This window comes from Lepisma saccharinum, chromosome 16, assembly GCF_977018435.1.
Source record: "Lepisma saccharinum chromosome 16, izLepSacc3.1, whole genome shotgun sequence".
NCBI lineage: Eukaryota > Metazoa > Arthropoda > Insecta > Zygentoma > Lepismatidae > Lepisma > Lepisma saccharinum.
In genome coordinates, this window is record NC_139244.1 from 45,888,831 (window position 1) to 45,904,129 (window position 15,299).

General features: G+C 36.3%; 1 protein-coding gene across 2 annotated transcripts in view; it reads right to left on the reverse strand.

Annotated features, from left to right (window-relative positions):
• Positions 1 to 207: 207 nt before the first annotated feature.
• Positions 208 to 15,299, reverse strand: part of Prp5 (pre-mRNA processing factor 5) — an 82,566-nt gene continuing 67,474 nt past the window's right edge. Inside the window, exons 17-20 of one of the 2 annotated variants that reach the window (XM_083138107.1) lie at positions 8,953 to 9,081; positions 7,029 to 7,192; positions 3,568 to 3,741; positions 208 to 891 (exon numbers count right to left, since the gene is read on the reverse strand). In XM_083138107.1, the coding sequence (XP_082994233.1) occupies positions 649 to 891; positions 3,568 to 3,741; positions 7,029 to 7,192; positions 8,953 to 9,081 (710 nt within the window). In that variant the 3' untranslated portion in view covers positions 208 to 648. The remainder of the gene's footprint in view (positions 892 to 3,567; positions 3,742 to 7,028; positions 7,193 to 8,952; positions 9,082 to 15,299) is intronic. The other variant, XM_083138106.1, reaches the window with a different exon arrangement.

Consider the following 15,299-nt stretch of genomic DNA (forward strand, 5'->3'; position numbering starts at 1 on the left):
CGTATCGATATCGATGGTCCCTGTGAGTATTTATCGTATTGATAAAAGAATGATAAATCGTTATGCATTTTATGCATTACAGATGATATATGAATTAAATTATGGAATGTACTGGGCATGTCAGAGCGCAGGATCTGGCTATGTTATTGAATCAATGCCCAGATGAAAGAAAAGAGTTGCAATTTATTGTACAAAAGTACTAACTTACCTACCAAGACAAATTTCAACTAACACCACCACCTTGCTCACTTTTTAATGTCAAACATCTTACATGTATTTTTCACAACAAGTGTTTGCTTTCAGCACAAAGTTGAAAACAAATTTTACATACACTACCTAAGAGGGAAAGAAAAGCTTAAAAAACTGCAATGTTAAAAAGACAATATATATATATTATTTCTGAGAAAAAGTTGCTATGACGTACATAAGCAGGCACATACATGTATGTATTTACATAATGGATATGTACACATTATTTTAGGCTGTCAGAATTCATTGCACATATACGTAAAGCAACATATCTTCAGGGTGTGTTTCATTCTGTATGCATCTGTTAGGAGGCTCTCTAAATCTTCAATCAGAAAGTGACGATCTGACACAAGTTGGACACACTGTAGAGCTCATAACAAAGAATAAAATGGACACTATTTACAGAACTTTGTAACGAGCGCGGTTCATGAAGTGATGTGCGGAGCTTTGAAGCTTCAAGAGTTCTTCCTTGATCAGCCGAGTGATTTCGGCTTTAGCTTTCGAAACGGCCAGTTCATTTGTACTTTCGATGGCAAGGTACAACTTTCGTTCACCTTCCGGCGGGTTCTTCCCAGGGAGGAAGTACGTGCCACGGACTGTGATGCCTGCTTCGGAGTATTCACTGATCTGGGCTAGTGCCTCCTGAAAGATTAAGAAAAACTAATTGGAATTAACTCTGAATTTATATGTTACAGATTGACCCAAATCTTATTGATACCAATTAAGTATCAATATAATACTTGCTATGACCAATGACCAATATTCCAAAAAGAACATTCACCTCCTAAATTGATATACTGAACTAGATGACTGCAAATAGGTTTTGCTTTAGAAGAATTTTGACATTTACAAAAGAAAAGTACATGAGTTGTACATATTCATAAAAGTAAAACACAAAAAACTATGGCTGAGCAGATGTATCAGTATCGGTCATATTGGCCAATACAGATTGTTGATTGATTGATTTGCTTTATTTTACTTCGCTTTCTTATGCGAAGATGGGGATGAGTAATGATATGATGAATCGACACTCACAAACATCCATGCCCAGGCCGGGACTCGAACCCGGAACCCCTGACGTCGTCAATACTGATTGTATCAATATCAATAAGTATAAGTTGGAATTTATTTACTGATACTTGCTGATAATTTTTTTCATTTTGGTCTTTCATGGGGTTCACAAAAATGCCATACCATACTTTTGCGAAATCTTATTATCCTGGAAATTATGCAAAATTCAATGTTTCATTTTATTTTGCACCAGTTTTGCATTAAAAACTAGATTCTGTGATTACATAACATGTATTTTAATTAGGGCTGAGCTGATACCGATGCCAATGTATCGGTATTGGCCGATATCAGTGGTATCGGTATCAGAAAGTATCGGTTGAAATTCATCTACCGATACCAGCTGAACTCTTCCGGCATTTTGACCTTTGATGGGGTTCGCAAAAATGCCACGCGACACTTTTGCGGAGTTTAATTATTCTGGAAATTGTGTGAAATTCAAACTTCCTTTTTATTTTGCACTAATTTTGCACAAAAAAAATTATATTTTATGATTACATAACATCTATTTTAATATTCTGATGCAATTCTTGAATATTCTTAAGCAAATTTCTTAGTAAATTGATGCAATTAATTGAAGAATATTTACACACCAATATTGATCAATATTTTAAACAAATTTTAATTATTGCAATTTTCAAGTATCAGTATCAGTGGGAATTGGCAAAAGTATTGGCATTATATGGCTTGACCCTAAAAATATTGGCAATTTTACTAATAAACCGACAAACCAATATGCCTATTTCTGCTGACAATTATTCTGTCCCAACCTTGACCTTTATGATCTGGAGCCTTTGCACACATGTATTCTCATTGAAGCTGTCACCTTTTCAAATGCGATTTTTTCAAACATGCCGCAAAGTGAGTGAGTGAGAGTGTGAGTGTGTATAAAAAGGGTAAAGAATTTATTGTCATAGAGAGATAAAATTGTTTTTGTTTTCTTTCTTAAAGACAGAGCTTTTAGTAGAGGTAAAAATTATATATTGTGCCTCCCAATAATCAGTGTCAATGGAAGAAGAAATTTGATTATTTTCTTTCTAAAAGGCACATGGCATGCCCCTGTGCCCCCTCAATAGACCAAAGTGAATGAACAACTGTAGTATGTAGCAATGGTACATTCCTACAACCGCGCAAAGTTTCGTTGAAATTAGACTAATACTTCTAGAGCAAAAAATAATAAGATTATATAAAGCGGCAATGTTGCCAGCATCAGGACAATGTCAGGAATTTTGCTTCTAGCGTCCCTATGGAGGCTGGATGGACCAAATTTGGAGGGAAGCGTGACAAAAGACCACTACTCTATGAGAATACGTTATGGACGTGTTGCAAATTTGAAAAAGAAGAAAAAACTGAAATTACAGCATTCGGAAATTTTGCGACATTAAGGAAAATTTAGAACTTTGGGTCTTTGCCCCCACTTTTCCCCTGGACCCCTTATTTTCAGATGTTACTTAAAATGTTGCTTTTTACCTATTCTTACAATTCTTACATTTAAAATTTAAATTGTTTAAAAATATGCAGTGGTTGAGAAGTTAAGCCTTTTATCTTCAATTTAACCCATAGTAACATAAGAGAAACAAAGGTATTTTTCAAGCTGTGCTTGGATGTATTGTTTTGTAATTCGAGTATATACCTTTTTAGCTAAACTAATGAACAAAAAAGACATAACTGAAATATAATGTATAGTTTTCAAGAAATGGTGTGTTAATTGCTGCCGTGTGATACCATGTGGTCTGGGCAAATTTCAACAATCAGGCCTTTGCCTCATGTCCCCCCCCCTGGATCCTTAATTGTAGGACGTTGCTTAAAATATTGCTTTTTACTCATTCTTGCCTGTAGAATTTAAGTTTTTGAAAACGATGCAGCAGTTTAGAAGTTATAGCCACTTTTATAAATCTATCCCATAGTAATACATGGGCAACGAAGTAAAAATAAGGACCTTTTCAAATCTTGCTTGTTAATAATAGTAACAATGGATATATTGTTCAGTAATTCAAGTATGTTGTACCTTCATATGTATATTAAAGATCGAAAAAGACAGAACTGAAACATCATGTGTAGTTTTCAAGAAATTGCACGTTGATTGCTGCCGTGCACTGCCGGTCGACCATTCATCCTCAACGGATTTACAGGTGTGATTCCCAGATCAACCATCTGGACGCTAAAGATTAAAGGGTCCATGGGCAATAACATGCTAAAAAGTTATATATACAACAAAACCACAAAGAAGAAGAGAATCAAAAAGCAGACCTTTGATGTGACTCTCCACCGAGCCTGCTGTGGGAAGTCGTTGATCTCCAACTCCTCCTCGTATTTCCTGAAGGTCTCCACGGCCTCTTCTTCCTGCTTATCATCTTCGTCCTTTGGCTGGTAGTTCAGCTTTGTGTTCAGCTTGGCTGCGAGCTGCTCTGCTACAGTCTTAGCCTGAAGATGAGAAAGTAACGATGCACAGTATTAATTTTTCATTACTACTAAAGATGGCAAATGTGGATTTTCTTCTGTGGAGGGGCAGAAAGATACTATTACAAAATAGTGCTAGCTCTAAATTATATCAGCTTGATTTTAAATTGTGCTGCACCTGAGGGAAAAATGTACTAGTATTACTTGTAATTAACTGCCCTTTTTAATAAATAATTCAAAGTAATGTCTGTGAAAAAATTGTCAAGAAATACTTTAGATTGAATATAAAATTGCAAGTTTATTTTGTGTGTGAAATCAGGTGTAAAATTACGAAAATTTTGTACCAAGTTTTAGAATATTTGTAGAAAAAACCAGATTGGTAATAAAAGATACCAATAGATTAATAACACATGTCAACACAGTTTTTGTACAGACAGAATGATGGCTATTACCAAGATTATTATGCTAATTACGAATACATAATCAGATTTTGTCCATCATGTCTAGTTTCTGAGTACTTATATTTTATTAATAGCTTTTCATAAAGATTGACTACAGTCAACACTTCAAACTCTAAAATGAGTTTAAAGGCTGTTTTGTTACACAATGGCAATAAATTTCCTTCTATACCTGTAACACATTCTGTAGCAATGAAAGAAACTTATGCATCATATTCTAGAAGCCATTAGATATGAACACTATAGTTGGCATATTTGCGGAGACCTTAAGTTAATTGGTCTTCTACTTTGTATGCAGAGTGAATTCACTAAATATCCTTGTTTTCTGTGCCTATGGGACAGTCGTGATACTCAACAACATTATAAAGTGACAGAATAGCCGGGGAGAAGAAAATTCACTCCAGGGCAATCTAATGTAACATTTAAGCCATTAGTTGATCCTCAAAATGTATTTCTTCCTCCTTTGCACATTACATTGTGATTTATGAAGAAGGTTTGGACAAATCGGGTGAAGGTTTCAAATATCTACAAACAATTTTCCCTGGTTTGAGTGATGCTAAACTAACAGTCATTGGACCTCAGATTAGAAAAGTGATGAATGACCGGTGTTTTTAAGAAACATTAACTCCAAACGAACTTGCAGCCTGGGAATCATTTAAAGGTGCTGTGACTGGATTCCTTGGTAACAAGAAAGGAGAAAATAATGTTGAACTAGAACATAACTTCCTTCAAAATTATAAGAAGGTGGGAATGCTGAATGTGTCTTAAAATTCACTTCCTGCATTCCAACTTTCATTTTTCCTGAAAACCTGGGTGAAGTGAGTAATGAACAAGGAGAACGCTTTCATACAATATTTTGCAGATGGAACAGTGTTATAGAGGGAAATGGATCCATTCATAATGAGGGACTACTGCTGGTTCCTTCAAAGAGGGGCTATGACGGCACACAAAAGATAAAGGGTTTCAAAGCGATTCTTGTCTTCTACTACATAAGTGTTAATTGCCATTCAAATCATATGATACAAAGAATACTTAATTTCCAATAAAATGTATTATTTAACTGTTGTTCAAGTTTTCTGCATTAAATATTAACTTTGTAAAAATGTTTAATTTGTATTGACTTATATATAAATGTATAGTAATAGTGATAACTCGAAATCTGAGGGTGCTGTTGAAAAATGGGTTATATTTTTGGATTGAGTATGACAGATTTATAAAGAATCACAATGTTTCATCTCTGTATAATTTTCAAAGTTGCAATTTGTTGACATGTGTAATTAATGTATTGCATTTCTACTTAATTCTTAAAATATGCACTTGTAGTATCTTCAACTTATACACATAACTGGGTAGTTACCACAATATTATTTATATTATGGGCAAGAAACTTTACACGGAGCACTACAAGCAAATAGTCATGCTATAACCACCTACAAGTGAAACTAACGACTTCAAGAAGTTAGCGCGTCACAAAATTTATAGTTTCATATTTTGTGCATGTGCAAATTATTCACTTTGTAAAACAATAAGTATTTAATAAAATCCCAAATGCAGTTTACTTACGATTTGTGAGTATGTACGGTTTACAAAATAACGTTTCGGGAGTCAACTGCTCCCTTCTTCAGGTTACTTCCTTGGCTCGCACTATCACTTCTTGCCACGTCAAAATGGTGTGAAACGAGGAGTTAGGTGATAGGTTTCACTATGGTAAAAGAGGGTTGCGAAAAACTTGCCCATGTCTTGCTAAAACTTCCATGCCCCTTTCCTTCTTCGTAAAACCCCAAAGGTGTTAAAAGTCAAACTTTAAAACTAAAAACGGTAAAAAAAACACTCTCACTCGTTCACCTGTGTAGTGTCTGGTTTGCTTTCTTGCAGAATGGAAGTTCCTAGATTCTATTCCCCTCCTGCATAGCTCCCCTCCCCTCCACCGTAGTCTTACGTCATTTCCAACTCAAAATCACATGTCTCCTGAACAGCGTGGATTACGCCCGCGTGACATAAAATCCTATTTTGTTTATCTTGCTTACCTCCCACCACTTAACCATCTTTATCCACATTTCATCTAGGTTCCCATCATCTCTACTTAATATATTGTTCCTATCTTTGCATATATTAGCGGCCTCATATACATTTCTGTTTATTTGTTTGTTTTCATTTCTAATTACCTCCCTTTTATTAATTTTATGTTGTTCTTCAATAATGTGTTCGGATAAACCCGTTCTTGGTACTTCCTCCCTAATGTCTTTATCATGTTCTTCCCACCTTATCTCCATGCCCAATATATTCCTTATTACATTCACACCTAATCCTATACACATCTTTTTCTCCCCCCTCGTTTTCCTTTATCTTTCCTTCCTTCTTATATTCTGTAAAATGTTTTTCAATATTGCGAGGAGCCCTCATTCCACTACTTTTTCAATCTTTTCAGAAACCCCTTTAAAATATGGGATCCCCATATATCTATACTTCATTCTCTCTTCCTCTGCATCTACCCCATCTTCTACTATTTCCCCTCCTTATTCCTTTCCCTTTCCTCTCTCTCGCAAATTTTGTGTGCTACCCTTTGTATCCTCCTCATTTCCTTCTCCTTACACCCGTTCCTTTTACCAATACTCATAATCCATTTTCCTCATTTTTCAATTCCTCTATCCGATTGCTAACCTTCTTGCTCTGATATAGAAGTTTAAAAATACATTGTTTTTGGTTCTCCTCGCGTGTTCAGATTCTTTATTAATGTACAGATCCTCTGCTAATGCTTTATGAAAAACAGCTGTTCTAATTCCTATTCCAGTGTTTATAACCCCATAAATAAATAAAGGTTTGCAGATTTATCGAAGGCAAGCCAGTACTCACTGTGATCAATGGCTGAGCAGCTGCTCCTTTGAGCACAGCCTCTGCCACCTGCTGCGTCGCTCCCTTAGCTTCCGCTCCAAGGTTCTTCGCCAGGTTTATCTTCAAAGCCAGCTCACGGGCAAGCTTCAATTTGTCAGTTGTTGTAGGTCCCATGGCTGGAATAACTAAGGAAAAAAAGGGTACATTAACAAGTATCATTCACAATCTGATGTAATATGCACAGAAATGACTGTGATGTACTGTACAACATAAAAAAAAAATTAAGTGCCTTTCTCAACCAGACACACATTCAATATTTCATTTTAACCCAGCAGACCATGCACTCTCCGCTAGGACTTAAGGATGTGAACTGGATAAAATACACTCACAATCAAAATTTCTTCTTAAGTCTGAATTTTAATTGTTTTAAAGCATGTAAATAGTAATACCTTTATTGATTAATCTAATTTTATTAATTTTGAAGTTTTTGCACTGAATCACACAATTGATAAAAATGAGAAAAAAAGAACATGTTGAAATACCAAACTGAAACGGGTGAAATTCGCCTAGGCAGTTTTTCTATGGCCCTGTGAGTGGAACTAGCAAACCAACTAACAGCCGATTCAAGGTCCTGACACTCGGAAAAGTTCACTGGAAAGGTAGTGAGAAGGAAGCTCCCAGGCACTCATTGGAAGTGATCAAAAAGTCTATTTCAAAATCATCTGGGTAATTTTTACCCATACGAGCATGCTTACAGGTTAAGGAACACAAATTTTATGATGGTCTTGAGTATAGACGTTACCAGGAAGCAACAATGGTTTTGAAATGTAGTGTCAGCAAAACGTTTAAGGACACCCCAAAAATACGACCAATGGTGTCCTGTTCTTGTACTTTCTGTTACATTGTCACATTGTCACTGCATATGCAAGAGCATGGTGTGGATACAAAAACAAATTAGGGATTCTAATTGGGTGTGGTGTGAATGGACTTGTTGGTTTCCAGTTTGTGAACAAGAAATTAAGAACCACTAATGAAAGGAATGCGTCACACATTGGCCTGATTGTATGTTTCTAGTGGTAGCATTGGGCTATGAAAGGAAACATGATACAACAATGTGGAAACATGAATTGGGCACATGGGGGCACTCAACAATTGCAACTGTGCATGCAAGGAGGAGACAATCTGCCAAGATACTGCCAGTGCTTCTGGTGGTCATGTTTGCACCAATCGAAACAAACGAGTCAGCGTTGGCACAATTGAAACCGTTCCGAGCACCTCTGCTCGGTTGTTTCCACTCTAGCATGCCTCTGAGAGGACGGAGGTATAGGCAAGAAATCGGTTCCTGAAGACGTTAAGTTAGAACAATAATGGTGATGTGTTGCCTTAGTGCCTGCTAGAAGTCCAGACTTCAACACAATTGAGACCCTGAGGAATACAATGTGCTGCAGGTTGTCCAAAATGAAGTCGATGAATGTTGCTGAATTACGGATTGCTGTGACCACATTTTGGCAGCAGGTAACAGTCGAGGAATGTCGAAGGTTGATAGGTGCTATGCCATATTATATCCAGATGGGCACAAAGATCGTTCCATTGACTAGTGAGCTGTGTGTTAAAGTCCACTTTATACACAGATGGGCTAATTAGGACTGGGCCTACAGTTTAAATTGGGATCTGAATCACTATGTGCCCCCACCAGGTATCGAACCCAGGAACCCTCTATTACAAGGCAACAAAGTTACCAACCACTATCCCATCGGAGAGGCCCTACTGAACCATGTTTGTATCTTTTGTCATGATTAAATGGCATAAGCAACATTCATGTTCTATTTTTTCTTGAATGTCCTTCAACTTTTGGCGACACTACATGAACAAGAAATGAAACTATGGGAGAGATTTTTATCTTTTACTCACACAAACACAAACAAACACCAAAAAGAAAACTTACGTGGGTTTGTAGGATTTAGCCCAGATGCAGGAGCCTTAATTTCCTTGACAATCCTCCTGGGTGCAAGCATGTTTTCTATCTGCTGGTCTATGTCCTGCTCCAAGTCCTCATCGTCAGAGTCCTGCAGACCTGTAAACAGGATAACAACTTTGCTGTATTTACTGATGAATTTAAACACACAAAATGCTGTACATTTTTTTATTTTACATAATTTTCTGGCACGTTTGGCTAAATCAAGGTTTCCACTCAGTATGGGAAAACAAATTCTGTGCCATTTTCAAAGAAGGTAATTTATTTAAAAAAATGCAAAATAAACTGTTTCGTTAAACATGAGTTTCAAGAAATGGCTTTCTTAGTTGTAGGTCATAAAGCTGGTGCTATGCCGATCAAGAATGAATGACATCATACATATTCAATGAGTCAGCTGTTGCGACATGGACCAAGAGGAGAATATTGTCTTCTTGTTGAGTTGAGTGTTGGTGTTTTAAGTCCACTTTATGCACAGTGAGGCTAATTGGAACTGGACCTACAGTTTAAAGTGGTATCGGAACCACTATGTGCCTCCACCGGGTATCGAACCAAGGACCCCTCGATTACAAGGTGACAACTTTACCCGTGCCATCACGGAGGCCCAATATCGTCTTGTGTATACAAAGAGTCACCAACCCAAGCCACCTCACCCCTCTCCCTCCACTGTGTTTAACATCCCAAAGCTTTCACTCCTGCAACTACCTTGATTATTTTTTAGTAGAAGAAAGTGAAATCAAAATTATATTATGGATTCACAGCACTCAGAAAGTTTTTTCTATTATTTCTTGCACAACAAATACAGCTAATACACATCCCATGTGATGGGAGGTGCATGTTCGAATTCTGCACTGCTTTTCTTTGTGTCGCAAAAATTTCCATTACTAACTGAAAAAATCATGGAAAATGGCCATTTCACTTTTAATTATTTATTTATTCAAAGTTTCAGATACAGCACTTATAAGGCCATTTTACACTGAAAACTCTAACAAATAACAAGAACAAGTCAAGATGGTTTAAGGTAAAAACAAGAAAAGTTAAATATAAACATAAGGCATAAACAAGGAAACAAACAAAGATTTACATATTCATTTTTAGGGAAGATCGGAAAATGCTTTCAGGGGCAAAAATGTCTATGTTTGTGGGTAGTTTATTGTAGAACTGGGGCAGCCTGTGGAATAGAGCGTGCTGTGTAAGGAAAAGCCTAGCTGTGGAGGTGTGGAACAATTCAGTGTTTCGGGTCGATCGAGAGGGAACTCTGAAGTTGAATTCTGTAAGAAGAAATTCTGATCTTAATTTCCCATTGATGATTTTATAGAAAAAATTCATATCGGCCATATCGCGTCGGGTCTGCAGTAACTGAATGTTCAAAGTAGTCAGGATGTCAGGTTTCTGAAGATGCCGCAAAGAAGGAATTCTATGACGAACAATGGCAGTAAAGAAGCTGAGGACGGAATCCATGCTAGAAAGATTTGTATTGGAAGCCATGGCTCAGACTGGAGAACAGTATTCAAGAATCGGAGAAATGAATGACTTGAAAAACAGGCTAAGAGAAGTTGGAGTATCAATTTCAGTGAATCTGTAGAGGAGGCCTAAGAGGCGTATTGCACTTTTAGTTGTAGCTGCGATGTGTTCCTTAAAGTTCAGTTTTTCATCTATGATAACACCTAGATCTTTTTGGGTCGCAACTGTAGTAATATAGTTGTTTTCAAGAACATAATGAGAATGTATTTTGTTCTTTTTTAAAAAGACTGTGAGGGAGGAACATTTCTGTGGGTTAAGTTGTAGATTCCACTGATTACACCATGTGACAAGTTCGGAAAGAGCATTCTGGAGAATCACAGCAAGGACCCAAGATGCTCCCTTGTGGTACCCCAGACAGGACAGGAAGAAAATCAGAAGAGGCGCCTGAAAGGGTGACACGCTGTGTCCGTGAGTGTAGATAATCCTGGATTAAGGAGAGAAATTTGCCATGTATGTTAAATCTAGTTCGTAATAGTTTTTTTTTAAGAAATATATATTTTTACTAAAGAAAACAAACCACGAAATTTGTATTTGTACCTGTTGATACATATGTGTTACACAGAGTGACATATGCATGTTTTATGCACCACAGTTTTTGGGGACAAAAATTTTGGAAAATAGTGCGCATTGTACATCAGCAAATATGGTGCCTAATGTACGGTGCAAAGTGCAGGGGGAACTTTACCTTCACCTTAGCAGTAAAGTGGAATCATGCATCTCCATTATCTAATTTTTTTTTATTTCGAGATACATTAATCTTGATTTCAAACAGAAAACAGAGTTCTTCAAAGTTAGTAGGTATATTATTCTTCTCATTCTCACACGATGAATAAAATGAATTTTTGAACTAAACCACAAAAAATAAAATTAAAAGGTAATTTAACTAATATAATATGAAACAGAAATGCATTTCATTTTTTGAAAAAGATGTCTACGTGTGATATGAAAGCATACCACAGAGAGGGTGTAACCAGGGATAGTGACTGAACCTGAACTGAAATTAAAACCATTCCAATGCAGAGGCAAGTTTCCTCTTGCAGAAGTGAGCACAGAGTTTTTGTTCAATTTCGATTCTGACTGGAATTGCTTCTACTTCTACATAATTTCAGTTTGACACCTCAGAACTGATTTACTGCCAAACCAGTTTGCTGGTGACTGCTGTCAGTGTTATCCTCTAGCAGATTGGCCTTGTGCTCCATTCAAGAGGGAAGGTGGAGGAAATTGTGGTGCAATGTCTTGTCAATCACAGTTAGCAAACTTCACTGCTTGGCAGGTGCAATTAAAGTCATGACTTCTCATCCACAATTGGCAGAATGACTGTCGCTATTTGAGACAGATCCAGCAATGTCAATTGCATTACAATTGTGTTACACCAACTCTGGCTAGATTTTCCCCTTTAAAACTTATGTGTGTTGTTCCTTTCTTTACTGTAATAACAAGAAGCATTTTTTAAAAATGTATTCTCTCCTTGGCATTCAAAGATTTTTCTAACACGGATGGAGAAATCATTCCAAACCACTCTGGGTTAATGGAATTATACACTCTCTAGAATTATTACAAACACTTTACAAAAACAATATCATCAATTTACTAAAAGTTGTATGAAACCCTACAACATTAACGAAATGTTATTCATCACTCGACTTGTTCTGCCTTCTCATTTGAATTTTTTATTTTACTTGTTTATCTCCTTTTCTACCCTTTTAGGTTAATTGCAAGCATGGGGAAGAAATATAACAAGATAGAGAAACAAACACAAAGAACACAAAAGCCTATAACACAACTCAAGAAATGAACACAAAAGCCTATAACACAACTCAAGAAACGAACACAAAAGTCTATAACACAACTAAAGAAACGAACACAAAAGCCTAAAACACAACTCAAGAAATGAACACAAAGGACACTAAAGGCTATAATGCAACTCAAACCAACATTGTTCGTCGTTGAGCCTGAGTCGAAACGGCAAAATCGTCAGTGGAAGCACGCAGATTACCCTCCACCCAAAAAGTTCAGCATGCATGGAATTAACTATTCACCTGGTAGTGAATAACTAGTGACGATTTATGTTACATAATAGATGCATGAAGTGAATATATTATTAGGACCTGAACAGATTTCAGAAACGAAAAGCCAAAGGCAGAGCATTAGCAGTAAATTCTCTGTCTGCTTAAGCTGCTGCCATCCCCCACACCCATTCTAAACAAACACATAACACAAATATGGAAAAGAACTTATTAAATTGGAAATTAGTTACCACCTTGTATTTGTATGCTCTTGCGAATAGCTGTAAAGGAAAGTGAAGTCTCTTGTTGTCAAAAAGAATTATTAATTAATATTGGCTTAGTGATTAATTTCTCACAATATATACTGTTGTTGTATGTCCAACGCACTTTGAAACAATGATTTTCATTGTAGTGTATTGCTCGTAGCTTGTTGTTGAGTCTTGTTTTAAGTCCATCTTATGCACAGATAGGCTAATTAGGACTGGACCTACAGTTTAGTAGGATCTGAACCACTATAACATTGGGGAGTTATTTATTGTTTGCAGCAAAGTACTGTTTATCAAAATGAAACCATAAAATTCAGGACACAGGTCCCTGTGCAAGTAAAATTACTTTTTGTGATTATCATGTGTCTTAAGGTTTATACATCTCACCTTGACTTGTCTTGTCTGCTGTCCAAATATAGTTAATTGAAAAATTGCTTTCAATTGGTGCATGGAATGTTCTTAAAATAATTTACTTTATGTATTGCATCAATACATTTAACTAGAGGAACTTTCCACAGTATGTTTAATTATTCTATTGGTTGATTGATTGATTGAATTGTTGTTTTAAGTCCACTTTATGCACAGAAAGGCTAACCAGGACTGGACCCACAGTTTAAAGTGGGATCCGAACCACTATGTGCCTCCACCGGGTATCGAACCCGAGACCCCTTGATTACAGGGCGATGACGCTAAATTATTCTATTGGTATGTGAATATTCACGCAGCATGCATGTTTTTGCTTTCTACTTTCAAAAAAGTTAAACATGACAATCATACAACTATACTCTTTTAACCCCTCAATGCAGGACAACATACACATGTACGTTTGCAGAATGCTGTGCTAATGGCAGTTCGACATACACAGATTATACATGGTTGACTTCAAACTGTTGTCAGATGCCATATATTGATGGTAGAAATAAATCTTTTTAAGCAGTTGACCAGAAGTATGATAGTCTTTACTGCTATCTACAGTGAAGTAGGAAAACTACTTGAAAAACATTGTTTTCGTAAGTCAAACACTACATGCCTTGTCCCAACCATTAAGTAACACGATTTGGCTTCCAGTAGTGCCGAATATGCAACAAGAATTTACCCACTTTGCAATTAATGAAGCTGAAGATGAAAAGTATGAAGAGGAAATTTCTGCAACAGTGAATCAAAGTGATCCTGTATAGCAGTGGTGTGAGGTTAGTTACATTCAAACATCATAGTGATGAAAAAAATGTATCTAGAATACATGCAAAATGTATAAACTACAAAAATTCACACCAATCAAGGTAGACAACATTGTGGATGAGTAACTGAAAAATTGATTTAAATATTTATCTAGTTTTAAAAATATAGTAATTTGTAATAACCAGAAAATGGTAATGCTGAGAAAATTTAAATACAACTTGAGGTTCAGCAGATGGGACTTTTAAATCCCAGCCTGAGGGGTTACTTCACAATTTGCTTATATTTCTGATAGCTAGAAAACAGTTTTCAGGTTTCTGTATTCACAAAGTTAAATATAGCAACAATGAAATTCGAAGTTTTCCCAAAATTTTGTAATTTTCTTATAACCACATTAGCATAAATAACCAGCATGCTGATTACTACATTTCTGCTTAAAAAATTAAATGTTAAATATGGCAACCTGGCATTTCCGTATTTTTTAACATCCCTATTTTGTTATTTTCGTAGTAGCATAAATAACCATTGAATGCAGATTTAAACTACCTGAAATAAAAATAAGACAGACTGTTTGTTTTTCACAGTTAAGTTGCTATATTACAACAATGTAACATTGAAAACATCCATTGCATAACTGATACCTTTTTCTTTACAAGAGAAATAATTAAACTGCCTAGCTTTAAAAACGAAAAAAATAATATGACAACCCTGTATTTCATACAATTTAAAATTTTCTCTTTTCAGCTGTATTCAAAGTAGGCAATAAAACCAGCATACCGATTTTCAACTTTATACCTTCAAAAATTAAAACAAATTAGACAACCTTTCATTATTGGTTCTCTAAAACATCAGTATTTATTCATGTTAAGGGGAATAAACAACGCGGTTGATAATATAAGACGTAAGCGAGTACTAAAGATATATCCACGAAACTTGGTTCTAAATGTTCTATTAATTTCGGTGGACTCTGCCACCATCCACTTGGGAACTTGATGCTTTACTGTTAGGTTAACTTCCGGTTGCTGTTGTTTCCTCGACTACCACTAGGGGCGCTGGTGTAGCCATCTCGTCTGCTGCACGTGATGGGTTTGAGATGTTGTAATAGCGGGAGCCAGATCGCTGTCGATGTTCAGCTCATGCAGAAAGTGCATAATTGCATGCATCTCTTTGATTTTGGTGTCGATTAGGGTGTGTGATGCATGTCTAACTGAAACATTTTGGATCCTGTGTTTATTAAACTTGAGGTGCCTTGCTAGTCCGGTAGTGGGTTGGGATTTTTTTGCGAATTAGAAATGTGTCAGGGAAAGTGTTGAGTGTTTTCAACCCTACCCTCAGCCTAATCCTCTTT